General features: G+C 40.5%; 4 gene segments (V, D, J or C); 2 read left to right on the top strand and 2 right to left on the bottom strand.

Annotated features, from left to right (window-relative positions):
- Positions 1 to 2,001: 2,001 nt before the first annotated feature.
- LOC116219570 lies at positions 2,002 to 2,801 on the bottom strand. The segment is given in 2 exon segments: positions 2,002 to 2,645; positions 2,753 to 2,801. Coding segments are annotated over 2 exon segments (369 nt in total).
- Positions 2,802 to 3,059: 258 nt separating this feature from the next.
- LOC116219571 lies at positions 3,060 to 9,238 on the top strand. The segment is given in 3 exon segments: positions 3,060 to 3,111; positions 7,516 to 7,648; positions 8,886 to 9,238. Coding segments are annotated over 2 exon segments (435 nt in total).
- LOC116219566 lies at positions 3,437 to 5,105 on the top strand. The segment is given in 2 exon segments: positions 3,437 to 3,550; positions 4,771 to 5,105. Coding segments are annotated over 2 exon segments (414 nt in total).
- Positions 6,403 to 7,008, bottom strand: LOC116219488. The segment is given in 2 exon segments: positions 6,403 to 6,866; positions 6,960 to 7,008. Coding segments are annotated over 2 exon segments (477 nt in total).
- Positions 9,239 to 15,128: the final 5,890 nt, after the last annotated feature.

Genomic DNA, 15,128 nt, shown 5'->3' with positions numbered 1-15,128 from the left:
AATCTTACCTTTTCATTGAAGTAAAATTATTGAAAGAAAACAAAACTGTTGGCATTAAATAAATATTTTTCCCCAAAACCTGTGTGCCACAATTATTGGCACCCCTAGAAAAATCTTATAATTAAAATCTAACTTAAGTATATTTCCAGTCATGTTTTACATTTTTAAGTTCACCTGTTTGATAAGGAACTCTTAAGAGGTCAATCATGACTTCCTGTTCCACTGGCGTACAAATATGAGGTGACACAGGCCAAATTCCATTAGTCATTCATCACTATGGGAAAGACCCAAGAACACAGTGACGGTGTGCGGCAAAAAGTTGTTGAGCTGCACAAATCAAGAAATGGACACAAGAAAATCTCTAAACAGTTGAAAATACCCATTTCCACTATCATGGAAATAATTAAGAAGTTTAAAGCGACAGGAGATGTTAAGAATCAGCCTGGAAGAGGACGTGTATGTACATTGACCCCACGCACCTTGAGGAGGATGGTTCGACTGGCAAAAGAATCTCCAAGGATCACAGCTGGAGAATTGTAGAGGTTAGTTGAGTCTTGGGATCAGAAAGTCTCCAAAACTACCATCAGACGCCACCTACATCACCACAAGTTGTTTTGGAGGGTTGCCAGAAAAAAGCCTCTGCTGTCAATCAACAACAAACTAAAGGGCCTACAGTTTGCCAAATGTAAGTCCAAATGTGAGATCAAAATAAAGCTTTTTGGCAACAAACATCAAAGGTGGGTTTGGCGTAGACAGAAAGATAGCCATACAGAAAAGCACCTAATACCCAATGTGAAGTATGGTGGCAGATCTTTGATGTTGTGGGGCTGTTTTTCTTCCAAAGGCCCTGGACACCTTGTTAGGATACATGGTATCATGGACTCCATCAAATACCAGCAGATATTAAATGAAAACCTAACAGTCCCCTCCAGTAAGCTTGAAATGGGCCGTGGTTGGACCTTCCAGCAGGACAATGATCCGAAGCACACCTCAAAATCAACACAAAAATGGTTCACCGACCGCAGAATAAAGGTTTTGCCATGGCCATCACAGTCCCCCGACCTAAACCCCATTGAAAATCTGTGAGATGAGATGAAGCCGAGTCTACAAACGTTGACCTCAGAATCTGAAGGATCTGGAGAGATACTGCATGTAGGAATGGTCTCAGATCCCGTGCCATGTGTTCACCAACCTCATCACGCATTATAGGAGAAAACTCAGAGCTGTTATCTTGGCAAAGGGAGGCTGCACAAAACATTAAATTAAGGAGTGCCATTAATTGTGGCACACATGTTTTGGGGAAAAATATTTATTTATTGTCAACAGTTTTTTTTTCTTTCAATAATTTTACTTCAATGAAAAGGTAAGATTTTTGTGAATATTTTGAGTGAAAGATCAAGAGGATAAACAGCAAAGACATATTTTTTCATAGCCTGTTTTGCTCATATTTACTAAGGGTGCCAATAATTGTGGAGGGCACTGTATTATAAAAATAAAGAATATGAGTCAGAATGTTTGTTTTATTTTATCAGGACTTGAACATAAGCTCCTCTAAACCAAAAGCTTCACACATGCCCCACACTGGATGAAGAGAGAACACATTACTGCAATGATTTAAAATCAGGAGTGTTTCTATCTCTGCAAAATGAATGGAGAACACATTACTGTAATGATTTTAAAATCAGGAGTGTTTCTATATCTACAAGATGCTGAAAAGCTTATTCATGTTCATGTAAATAGAAGATAGGAATTGTGCAGCTTTCCACTACCTGAATGTAATAATATGTCATTATCCAGCTACAAATGTAGACACCATGCTGCTGTATAAAAGATAGTTTGCCAAGGACATCAAATTGTCCACAACTGATCTCATGTATGTGTACTTAGTAATGAGGGGGGAGAATTGAAGACAAAGAAAGACGACTAACCAATCAATACTTTTGAATGTCCTCAATATTAAGGCTATAGTTGTATCAGGTTTACCTCCAGACATCAAATCATCTATTGTAGAGGAGGTGAAGGTTAAGATTGTGTATGATGGGTATTCATCTTACTTGTGGATATGAGGGGAAAAGAGGGAGGATCTGCTAGATGTTTCTAAATGACTGACGGGATGGACACTGGACACCTGTCAGTCAAATAGAGCAAGTGAGAGATCTATTTTAACATGCTGTACTGGGTAGACTGAGATCATGTGCACATCCTCTGAAAGAGCTGCTACCATGAGCTGAGTTCAGTCATCTGTAGCAGCTCTGCACCTGTTCTCAGATCAGTCTCCTGAGGGCTCTGATTCTCTCCTGCTGAGGGAGGTTTTTGTACGGCGCTCTAACACTGTGTGAATGGAAATGCAGCACTCTGCTGACAGTAATAATCTGCAGCATCTTCCACCTGGACTCTGCTGATGGTCAGAGTGTACTGTGTATAAGTAGACCCACTCCCACTCCCACTGAAACGATCTGGAACACCAGACTGACGATTTGATTTAGAATAGATCAGGAGTTTAGGAGCTTCTCCAGGTTTCTGGGAGTACCAGTTCAGAGCGTCGCCAACACTCTCACTGGCAGTGCAGCTGATAGACACAGTTTCTCCAGCCTTAACAGACTTCGATGTTGGAGACTGAGTCAGAATTTTAATTCCGGATGATTCTGTTGAGAAAAGTGGAGATGTTATTAACTTTGAAAAAGCTTTGAGAACTGGATGCAATGTTAGCAGAGACACATCATCAATCATATGATTCAGAGAAGTGCCTCACCTTGTGCTATGAGTCCCATAGCTAGTAGGATTACAGTAAGAGAAATCATCTTTAAGGTTCTTCTCAGTGGCAGTGAAGCACTGACCATTCTGATCCACACAGGGACTCTTAAAGTAGATGGAACTGTTGTAAGGTGTGTGTCACCATGCAAAACTCTCTCTCTCACACACACACACACACACACACACACACACACACACACACACACACACACACACAAACACACACAAACACACACTTCACTTCACTTCTTCTAAACTTAGTGTTTTTAATCAGTAGGAGAGTTTATGTGCAGCGACTTAGTACATCTAAAGCACTCTGGTGGATTTAATGTGAGGGGAATTAACACACATTTTGAAGTAAGTGCAGAAATATGAAATATTCTAAATGTATTGAATGATCATGTTTTAAAGCTTTACTTACACCATCAGGACCTACACAAAGCAGGCTTTAAATATGAACCTTTGTTTATGAGTATCTTCAATGGGATTGATGTAGAATTAATAAATAAAACGAAAGGAAGCTATGCAAATGTGTGGTGTACTTTACTAACCAAAATTAAACTATCCAAGTTGAAAAAAAAAAAACATGTTGTTTTAAACAATATTAAGTTAAGTTATATTGAGTCAAAAGTATTTTGAAAAAGACTGTCTTTTATCGAAAAGAAAAATTAGACCCAAAGCATGTGTGGGTACTTGAGCCTAATGGAGTTTGTGCAGGAGGTTTTTGTACGGCCGCTTAATGAGTCTGTATCACTGTGGTACACTTTTGGTGGAGGAACCAGACTGTCTGTTGGAAGTAAGTAACAATTACATCCATTTCTCACTGCAGGGAAAAATCATATTGTATAATATTCAGTGAAATGACAGCATGCAGTATTTCTGTAACTTTTAACTGCTGATTTAACTGCTTGACATAGTTTTAAATATCTTATAATAGCCTAATGTCTCTCCACAAATGACTAAGGCTTTTTATCAAACAGAATAGTTTTTGACATGTTTAATGGAAAGTGGAAAGTGGAAAAGTTTATAATATTTACTATATACGCATGATTTACCAACTCATTCAGCAGTGTTACATTTGTGTCTTTTCTCAATTACTTCTAGACTTTTAGTTCCAGTGTATCATAGTGTTGCATATTACATAGGCATAGAACGTGTCATTTGAACTTCACCCATATGTCATGTTTCAGTTATTAACAGTTTATATACAGTTTTCAGTTCAGTGGCCATATTTTCTGCTATTGATATCATTTTGAGTACACCGTTATTCTGTGCTAGAAAAGCAAAGACATATATTTTAGAACTTGAGTAAATTAAGATTTAAAGGGTCTTTATGTGCATGAAGAATATATCTAGTGGTTGTCTGGTTCTGCTGCTCTGAAGAACTCGGAAAAATATCTGATGTTAGAGTAATTTTAATTTCTAATTTCCATATCACCATAAATAATGCAATCTGCAAATGTTGTGGATATTTTAAAGGTCAATATCTGCAATATGAAATACATATATAGAGATGAAATAAATAGCTTGTGTTTTTGCAGTGGTCAGTTTCACTGCATTAAACCATTAGGTACATTTTACTTTGCATAACCGTTTTGTCAATAGCCTGTGTAATGAGATGACAGATATATTTTCAGACATTATGAAAAAAGTCAAATATTTGTGTGTTGCCGCCTAAATCAGTCGAGCATTTTCAGTGTTCAGTTTGGCTTGATGAATCAGTAAAGAGTGAGAAGTGAAAGCTTCAATGCAAATAAAGGCCTGTGAGTTGAGTCGTGACCCCCACAGAGGAAAAGGTTGAGCTGACATGAAAGTATGCTGCTGCTCCTCCAGTCAGCTGATGTTGGGGCCAGAGGCATCCTAAGTGTTTTTCACACGCGCCTCCCCTCTTCTCTCCTCCCCTCTCCTCTCCTCTCCTCTCCTCTCCTCTCCTCTCCTCTCCTCTCCTCCCCCCTCCACTCCTCTCATCTCCCCCTCACTAACCTCCCCTCCATCTCTGCTGTGTCTGGTCTGCAGCTGATACTCGGCCCAGCCTGACGCTGCTTCCCCCCTCCAGTGTGGAGCTGCAGCAGGAGAAGGCCACACTCATGTGCCTGGCCACCAAGGGCTTCCCCTGGGACTGGAGGCTGAGCTGGAAGGTGGACGGGAGCAGCAGGAGCTCCGCGGGGAGCCAGAGCCCTGCGCTCCTGGAGAAGGACGGCCTCTACAGCTGGAGCAGCACCCTCACCCTCACCCAGGACCAGTGGAAGAAGGGGGCAAAGGTCACCTGTGAGGCCACACAGGGCAACCAGCATCCTGTCACTCAGATTATCAAGACGGGAGACTGCTCCGAGTAGAGACAAGGCACTCACACACGCTTACACAGAGGGAGAAGCACACACACACACATGCAGACTGATAGACACACACACACACTTACGTGTTCACATACATACTGTATTGTGGTATGAACCTAAATATGCTTCATGTTTTCATATTTGCCCATATGTATTGAGCTTGTTTTCTTCCTTTATGTGAACTACAGACAGAAATAAAAAGCTTGATCATCATTATTGTCATCCAGTCATTTTATCATTGTTTTGTGGGGAATTCAATTAAATTTAATTTCTATAGTACCAAAACAATACAATTCCCTCTAGGCACTAGAGCCCAGTTCCTATACCCCTCAGAGTAAGTAAAGTGGCAATAGGGGCAGGAGGAAGCCTTCAGCAGAGCACTCAAGTATTGTAGAACAGCTTAGTGGGTATGCAGTTTGTTCCTAAGGTTACTATTACAAGGGTAAGTAGAATAAAGGAACAGCTAACTATTTAGCTGGTGGCAATTATTTACATAGCAGGTAAATGCTAAAACAGAGTATGGGGTAAAATAAGTGTAGAATAAGTCTCTCTCCCCTGTGTGTGATGTTTTTAACAGTAGCTGTCACATGGTGTGAAATGAGTCCCAGTGTTGAGGGGTGACACTGGACAGTGTTACTCTGCCTCCACTGTGTCACTCACTGTGTGCACTTTAGTGTAGTTCCTTTAATATATGACTGGTGTTCACATATGACCTGAAGGTGGTCAGATCTCAGGTCATGATGAGTGTTCAGTGATCTGAATGATCTGAATGATGAGCCCTTCTTCAGATAGTGACTCTGACTAGATGGAATCATTTCTCAACTGTATGTGGGATTGATTGGAATAGGAAAAAACAAGAGAATCTGTCAATGGTACTTGAGTCTGAAATAACAGTGAGTGTTGAAATAAAGTAGGTTTGCCTGATCAGACTGTACATTAATCCACAGGGAAGAAAACATCAGAGGCCATCAGAAATGTTAGTGAAAATACTACAAACACTACAGCCATTCCTACTTAACATGAGGGGAAACACACATGAGAGTGTCCTTCAATGAACTGGTGACAAATATATGTATGTATGTATGTATGTATGTATGTATGTATGTATGTATGTATGTATGTATGTATGTATGTATGTATGTATGTATGCATGTCAATATGCACATATACACAATTATGCAGTGCTGGATGGATGGACAGACATGGGGATGGATTAATGAGAGTCACAGGTGTCAATCTGAATCTGGAGTGATGGACACCTGTCAGTAAAATAAAGGAAGTGAGAGATCTATTTTAACATTCTGTACTGGTGAGACTGAGATCATGTGCACATCCTCTGAAAGAGCTGCTACCATGAGCTGAGTTCAGTCATCTGTAGCAGCTCTGCACCTGTTCTCAGATCAGTCTCCTGAGGGCTCTGATTCTCTCCTGCTGAGGGAGGTTTTTGTACGGCGCTCAAACACTGTGTGAATGGAAATGAATAACCCTGTTGACAGTAATAATCTGCAGCATCTTCAGGCTGGACTCTGCTGATGGTCAGAGTGTACTGTGTATAAGTAGACCCACTCCCACTCCCACTGAAACGATCTGGAACACCAGACTGACGAGATGATGTAGTATAGATCAGGAGTTTAGGAGCTTCTCCAGGTTTCTGGGAGTACCAGTGCAGAACATTGCCAACACTCTGACTGGCTGTGCAGCTGATAGACACAGTTTCTCCAGACTTAACAGACTTTGATGAGGAAGACTGAGTCAGAATTATATCAGCTGTTGATGCTGTTGAGAAGAAAGAGGAATATTAGAACTGACACATTTGAAAGACTTGGATGCAATATTAGCAGTAAGATATGAGATGTAACAGTCTCTCACCTTGTGCTATGAGTCCCATAGCTAGTAGGATTACAGTAAGAGACATCATCTTTAAGGTTCTTCTCAGTGGCAGTAAAGCACTGAAGCCCTCTGATCCACACAGGGACTCTTAAAGTAGATGGAGCTGTAAGGTGTGTGTCGCCATGCAAAACTCTCTCACACACACACACACACACACACACACACACACACACACACACACACACACACACACACACACACACACACACACACACACACACACACACACACTTCACTTCTTCTAAACTTAGTGTTTTTTATCAGTACAGTCGATGTGCAGCGACTCAGTACATCTAAAGCTTTTGAGTATCTTCAATGGGATTACTTTGTGCACATTTTTATTTACAAGGATGAACTGTAGAATAAATTTAAAAAGTAATACGAAAGGAAGCTCTGCGAATGTGTAGGGTACTTTACTAGCCAAAATGAAACTATCAAAGTTGAAAAAAAAAAAATTAAAACATGTTGTTTCGAAAAATATTAAACATTGTCAAATGAGTCAAAAGTATTGAAAAAAAAGTATTTTCTCTAAAAGAAAAATGAGATCCAATGCATGTCTGGGTACTTGAGACTGCTGGAGTTTGTGCAGGAGGTTTTTGTACGGCCGCTTAATGAGTCTGTATCACTGTGGTACACTTTTGGTGGAGGAACTAGACTGGCTTTTGGAAGTAAGTAACAATTTGATCCATTTTTCACTGCAGGGAAACACCATAGTCTACAATGTTCAGTGAAATGACAGCATGCAGTATTTCTGTATATATGAACTGCTGATTTAACTGTTTGTCATAGTTTTGAATGTGTCATACTAGCCTAATGTCTCTCGAAGAATGACAATAAGGTTTTGATCAAACAGAACGGTTTTTGACATGCTTGCTGAAGTGGAAAGTGGAAAAGTTTATAATATTTACTACGTACTTCAAAAATGTTTAGTATTTTTCTGTGTTGTTATCATAACTTAAGCTACCTACCCTGATTTACCAACTCATTCAGCAGCGTTACTTGTGTCTTTTCTCAATTAGCCTACTTCTAGACTTTTAGTTCCAGTGTATCATAGTGTTGCATATTACACAGGCATAGAACATGTAATTTGAACTTCACCCATATGTCGTGTTTCAGATATTAACAGTTTATATACAGTTTTCAGTACAGTGGCCATATTTTCTGCTATTGATATAACTTTGATTACACCGTTATTCTGTGCTAGAAAAGCAGACATATATTTTAGAACTTGAGTAAATTAAGATTTAAAGGGTCTTTATATTCATGAAGAATGTATCTAGTGGTTTTCTGGATCTGCTGCTCTGAAGAACTCGGAAAAATATCTGATGTTACAGTCATTTCAATTTCTAATTTCCATATCACCATAAATAATGCAATCTGCAAATGTTGTGGATATTTTAAATGTCAATATCTGCAATATGAAATACATATATAGAGATGAAATAAATAGCTTGTGTTTTTGCAGTGGTCAGTTTCACTGTATTAAACCATAAGGCACATTTTACTTTGCAAAACCGTTTTGTCAATAGCCTGTGTAATGAGAAGACAGATATTTTTCAGACATAATGAAAAAAGTAAAATATTGGTGTGTTGCTGCCTAAATCAGTCGAGCATTTCCAGTGTTCAGTTTGGCTTAAAGAATGAGAAGTGAAAGCTTCAATGCAAATAAAGGCCTGTGAGTTGAGTCGTGACCCCTACAGAGGAAGAGGTTGAGCTGACATGAAAGTGTGCTGCTGCTCCTCCAGTCAGCTGATGTTGGGGCCAGAGGCATCCTAAGTGTGTTTCACACGCGCCTCCCTCTCCTATCCTACTCTCCCATACTCTCTTCCCCTCTCCTCTCCTCTCCTCTCCTCTCCTCTCCCCCTCACTAACCTCCCCTCTATCTCTGCTGTGTCTGGTCTGCAGCTGATATTCGGCCCAGCCTGATGCTGCTTCCCCCCTCCAGTGTGGAGCTGCAGCAGGGGAAGGCCACACTCATGTGCCTGGCCACCAAGGGCTTCCCCTGGGACTGGAGGCTGAGCTGGAAGGTGGACGGGAGCAACAGGAGCTCCGCGGGGAGCCAGAGCCCTGCGCTCCTGGAGAAGGACGGCCTCTACAGCTGGAGCAGCACCCTCACCCTCACCCAGGACCAGTGGAGGAAGGGGGCAAAGGTCACCTGTGAAGCCACACAGGGCAACCAGCAACCCGTCACTCAGAATATCAAGACGGGAGACTGCTCCGAGTAGTGACAGAGCGCTCACACACACACACACACATGTAGACTGATAGACACACATGTACACTTACGTTTCCACATACATACTGTATTGTGTATGATTTGTTGCTTTACGTGAACTACAGACAAAAAATAAAAAGCTTGATAATCATTATTAGCATACAGTAATTTTCTTATTGTTTTGTGGGGGAATTAAATTCCATTAATTTACATTTAGTCGTTGAGCATTTACCATTCAATTCAATTTTATTTATATAGCACCAAAACAATAACATTTTCACAAGGCGCTTTACAGAGCCCAGGGCCTGAAGCACAGAGCCTTAGAGCAAGCACATTGGTGACAGGGCAAGAAAAAACTCCCTGTTAATCAGGACGAAACCAGAAAGAACAGCGGCACATAAGGGCGGGTCCTTCTTCTTGGAGCCAGCCGGGTAGAGATAAAAGAAGGGGGGGGGGGGGGGGGGGGGTCATAATGGTCACAGTGTGCTCATAATGTTACTGTTACAAGGGTAAGTAGAGTAATGGAACAGAAAACTATGTTGATGGTGGCAATTATGTACATAGAAGGTAAATGCTAAGGCAGAGCATGGAATAAAATAAGTGCATTGCAGTGTGGTGGGGGTGGGTAGGTGTAGGATGAGGGTTTCTACAAGTAGATCAGGTGGATAAATTACAGCAGCATCCCACAGCAAAGATAGTCTAACATTTGGGATACCAAGGCCTGTTAAGTTTCTTTTAGATAGTTTAGACTAGGAGAGGAAGAAAGAGACAAAGTGAGTGGGCTGCCTAATATGTATGTATGTGCTTAATGGATGTGGTGATTCGTTTCCACAGCCATCGGCATTTGTGAGCAAAGGTCACGCTATAAGAGAGAGAACATTTGATTAGCTAACATCAATTTGATAAACAGATAAAGAGATACATTTAGGTAAACAACGAACAGTAGGTAATACGGCCACTTTATCAGTATCAATATTAACATTAGCAATATGGTATAGAGGGAGAGAGAGAGGGAGAGGGAGATGCTACCTGGCAAGGTGTATGGGAATAAAATGTTTGTATGTTTAGTTTTGGTAAGTTATGATAAGTTATTATTGGCTGACATGATGCATGCAAATTTAAGTTAGGATAGCAAGGGTGGCAGGATTCACAACAGTGCCCAACTGGCATATTGTAAGCCGGATCAATAAAGGCCCTCCTTCACTCTTGCATGAACTGTGAGATCAGTTTGAATCAATCACAGTGGTGCTGTAATGGAAAATGGCAAACTTATTGTTCAGTGAAATGCAGAAATCTTTCACTGGAATTAGGCAAGGCAAAACAAGGCAAGGCAAGTTTATTTATGTAACACATTTCATATACAGAGGCAGTCCAATGTGCTTTAGATAAAAAAAAAGCAAAAGGCACATCTAAAGTTGAAATAAAGACAAACATGACACACCTAATCAATAAAAACATTGGACCAGTAAGACTTTGAATTATTTTACTCTCAGTTGATGAACAGACACTTCTTGTAAGTCACATGACTGCAAGGAAAGTGAATGCTTAACATTAAACACCACCCCCTCCACTGTACTCAGTAGGGTGACCAGGCGTCCTGTGCATATTATATAAATGAAACTTAGGCTAGAAACGCATCACCTAGTCCAGGGGTCCCCAACCTTTTTTGCACCACGGACCGGTTTAATGTAGGCATTATTTTCACGGACCGGCAGATAAATACAGCAAAAATAAAATAACAAGACCGGCATAAAAACGAATGTTAAGTGCATGAAAAATACAACTCACCATTGTACTGACTTGTACTTTATCCTATAAAGCAGTGGTTCTCAAAGTGGGGGGCGCGGACACTCTCCCGGGGGGGCGCAATGTCACAGACGGAGAAAAAAAAAAACGTCGAGGACCTATGACTGTTTAGTGAAAGCTCCCTCAGTGGCGAAATGCAAAGGGCTGGACTGACACAAACAAATCAAATACACAGTTTAATTTCTGATCCACCAATAAAACGGAGAGTTATCATTTGAACGCGAGTTGCACCTATGCTTCCGTGTATAAAAGTAACTGCAGGGACAATTCTGGCATTCATGAAAGTTTTCTCATCTGGGCTTTGTTTTTAACTTGGACAGTGGTGAATCAGCCAGATTGTTTTTAAGGGCTTAATTTGTGAGAAACCGTTGGGGATTGCGCTCACGTCAATTCTACAGACATCCTCCGATTTAAATAATTATAAAAATAAAAAATATGAGAATATTTTAATCATTAACAATTACGTTTCACATTTAAATGTATGCTTCTAAGAGGCATCGTAATGTTCTAAAAAAGCACTACACGAACACTGCAAATATAAGTGAATCAATAAATAAGCATTATGGACACATTCTGCAACCGTAGCCTACCTCCACCTCTGCACTGGTGAAGTTAGGTCTGCGTTTAATCCACAGGTGCTTGCTTTCTGCTTTGACATGATTTTGATCAGTCTGAAGTTGATTTCGCGTTGCTGTGGAGTCTGTGGATTGTGCACACGTCTCTTCAGTTGCATGCCTCTAAGAACGTTTGTTTTCTTACTCATTTTCGCTAGTTTGCGTGCTTGTTTTTTGAGTAACATATCTCGTGACCGAGAAAAGGGTCTTGACTTGTCAAGAGGCACAGGCGAATGTTACATCGGGGAAAATCCGGTTGTTTTTTCAAAATAAAACACCTTTCAGACTCTAATAATTAATACAACGGAAATTATATAAATTATTTATTCTTTCTTTGCGGCCCGGTAGGAAATGCCTCACGGACCGGTACCGGGCCGCGGCCCGGTGGTTGGGGACCACTGACCTAGTCCGTTAGTTACAGGCTACTATACCGTAAGAGTACTGGCATACTTTATTTTACCAGTATTTGGTTGTTTACGGTTCTCGCTTTGTTTTTTTTTCGTCATCTACCTGCGTCCCCCTTGTAACTCCGCAGCTGATCGTTACAAAGAATCCTTCTGAACTGCGTAGATCAGTCGTTCTCAAAGTGTGGTCCGCGGACCACTGGTGGTCCGCAAGTGCCCCGTAGTGGTCCGCGATGGCCACAAGTAAATTATTGCGACATTTCTAACATACAACTCAGAACGAAGAGAACAGTCAGTAGAAGCCTATCTATTAAAGAGTAGCCTAATCTATTAAGAAGGTCATGGATCGGTGGCTTAAGACAGGGACAATGAAAAGAAAATTAAATGAGAATGCCTCTGACACAGACAAGGAGATCATTAGCAATGTGTCAAGAGGTGTATTGCAGCCTCGTTCTCGAAGCTCAGTGATGGAGATGCACATCCTTAGTTCCAACTGTGCCTGGTCTCCCCTAGTGAGCAATTTAGCACTTGCACCCAGTTCCTGTAGAAAGATGTGAGTTAAATACCAAGAACAGAGGCAATAATGACTCGTTAATAACCTTTGTAATGGAAAATGAATGTTGTTCACATAAAACCCCTATTGTGTGTAGGCTATGTTGAAGTTAGAGTGTATGTCTCTCTATACTGAAACATTCCATGGATGAGAGATAAGGTTGTTGAGCGTCTGTAATGGAACATTTTGTCTTGAGTTGTGCTGTACAAAACAGGAACTAGATGTATCCTTTAGTTTCCTGATATTGTCCTACTCTGTCTCTGGATTATTTCCTGTTGGCCCCTTTTCTGCAAACTTGTGTCCTAGACCGAGCCCATTCTTTCAAAAGGCATGTCCTGTTATGTAGAGCCCAGAGAAGTACAGTATACACAGACAAATATATTTTACACCATATTTTAGCGATTTTTTTTCTATATGATTTATTTTGTGTGTATTTCCTTTAAACAGTGCAAGATCATACATTTGCCGAAATATTATCGCATATAATAAAGTATTATATTATCATATTTTACAGTGCAGTTAAAACACAGGGACAGTTGTAACTTAAAGGTTGAATTCTCAACTTGTGACTAACATATTGCGATGAAGCTCGCAGACAACATGTGTTATGGCATCAGCAAGCTATGTTCAAAAGTTCAGCTTGTGTCTCAAGACTGCTCCGAGTAGAGACAGATCACTCACACATGCTTACACAGAGGGAGAAACACAAACACACACACACACATACAAATTCACACACATGCAGACTGATAGACACACACATACACTTACGTGTTCACATACATACTGTATTCTGGTATTAACCTAAATATGCTTCATGTTTTCATATTGCCCATTATGTACTGTATGTTTTCAAGGCGAAGGCAACAACAGTGACCTATGAGGCCACACAAGGGAACCAGAAACCAGGCACTCTGGATATCAAGAGGGGAAACTACTCCGAGTAGAGATGGAGTACTCGCACACACACTTACACAGGCAGAAAAAAACACACACACATACTCACACTCACACACACACATGCATACATACACAAAATGTGATATAGCTTTGATTAAAAGATCCAAAATATGGTTTGTCTTTTTATTTTCAGCCATGTGTGTTTTCTGGTGTGTAGCTTGGTACTTTATTTCATATATTATAAAAGTAAAGAATTTGAGTCAGAATGTTGTTTTATTTCAACAGGACTTGTACAAAAGCTCATCTAAACCAAAAGCTTTACACATGTCCCACACTGGATGATGGGAGTTTACTGTTTACTGATATGATTTAAAATCAGGAGTGTTTCTATATCTACAAGATGCCGAAAAGCTCATGGAAACTCCTCTGTCCAAAAAGACCAAACATATTTCACCTTCTTCGGTGGTACACCAGCGTCGCCTTTTGCCATTTTCCCTTTCCCTTTCCCTTGCAGTTTCAACTTTGCCCGTCAAAAGCCTGCGCAGAAAGATCAACTGCTGTTGGTTGCCAGATTGACGAAATGGGTTGAAAATGGTAAAGTGTATTTATTGTGTGAGACACGATTGTGTTTCATACATGAACTGGCAACATTAAAACTTTGGACAAACATTTTGGACAAAAATACGTTTGGACCCCGTAAAATACAGGGGTTACCTGGAGAAATGACAAACCGGGAAGGGGGCGGGAGATGGGTCAGAATACGAAAGAAGTTGGCAGGTATGCTCCAAATACAAATGGCATATTTCAAAGACATGTAATTAAAACGTTGCCTATCTCCGCTCTGTGATGAAAAGAAGAAATGGGTGGTAAACAAGTAAACATAAAACTGCATTGATTCACTCCCATCGCATGTGTTAGCTCTTCAGTTCGGTTCTTCCAGGGGGAAAGTGGGTGCATTCCAAACACAGACATGCTTATCTTAAGCTTTCCTGTAAATCACGTGGGGTTTTGGAAATTATTATGCAAGGATTTATGCCCCAACCCACATGGCTTGAACACAGCAGGGAAGAGGCAGAGGTATCCACCGGACAGTATTAAATAGAGTAAACCAAATTCGAAATTCTTGCGGTAATTTCCCTCTTCGCCGACATCGGGAACGCTTTTAGTTTGCTCTTGTCCCAGGAATGCTCCGTTTGAATAGGTAAGCAGCCCTGGTCCTCAAACTCGCATTTTAAGTATTGTATGTTTTGTAGTGAGGACTCGCGTTCACGCAGCAACCAGTGGCTTCGGAGTACTGTGTGTATCCAATTAGATCTTTCTACTGACATCATTTTATTTTAAGTTTTTTAAATCATGATTTGTGTGACAGCCTAGTAGGTGGCTGAATTCCCCACATGAGCAGCTGTCTTGTCTTTACAAGTTTGTTTTGGTTTCGTTTTGGTGTTTTTCGTTATTTTGCTGCATAGCCTAATGGCTCGTCTCTGTCTAGTTTAAAGGGTTACTTAGTCGCCTATTCCCTTCTTTTTGAGGGTTTGCTTCTGCCTGTTTTTTTTCTTCATAACTTGTGTTAGTCTTGCTTAATTTGTTCTTATGTTGCTTATTTTGTTTTTGTTTATTTCTGTCTGTGTTGGTTTACTTTAGTGTACGGGCATAGTT

The sequence above is a fragment of the Clupea harengus genome, chromosome 25 (genome assembly GCF_900700415.2).
Source record: "Clupea harengus chromosome 25, Ch_v2.0.2, whole genome shotgun sequence".
In the NCBI taxonomy this organism is placed as follows: Eukaryota; Metazoa; Chordata; class Actinopteri; order Clupeiformes; family Clupeidae; genus Clupea; species Clupea harengus.
The sequence above is the reverse complement of the archived record's forward strand: the minus strand, read 5'-3'. Positions and strand labels throughout refer to the sequence as shown.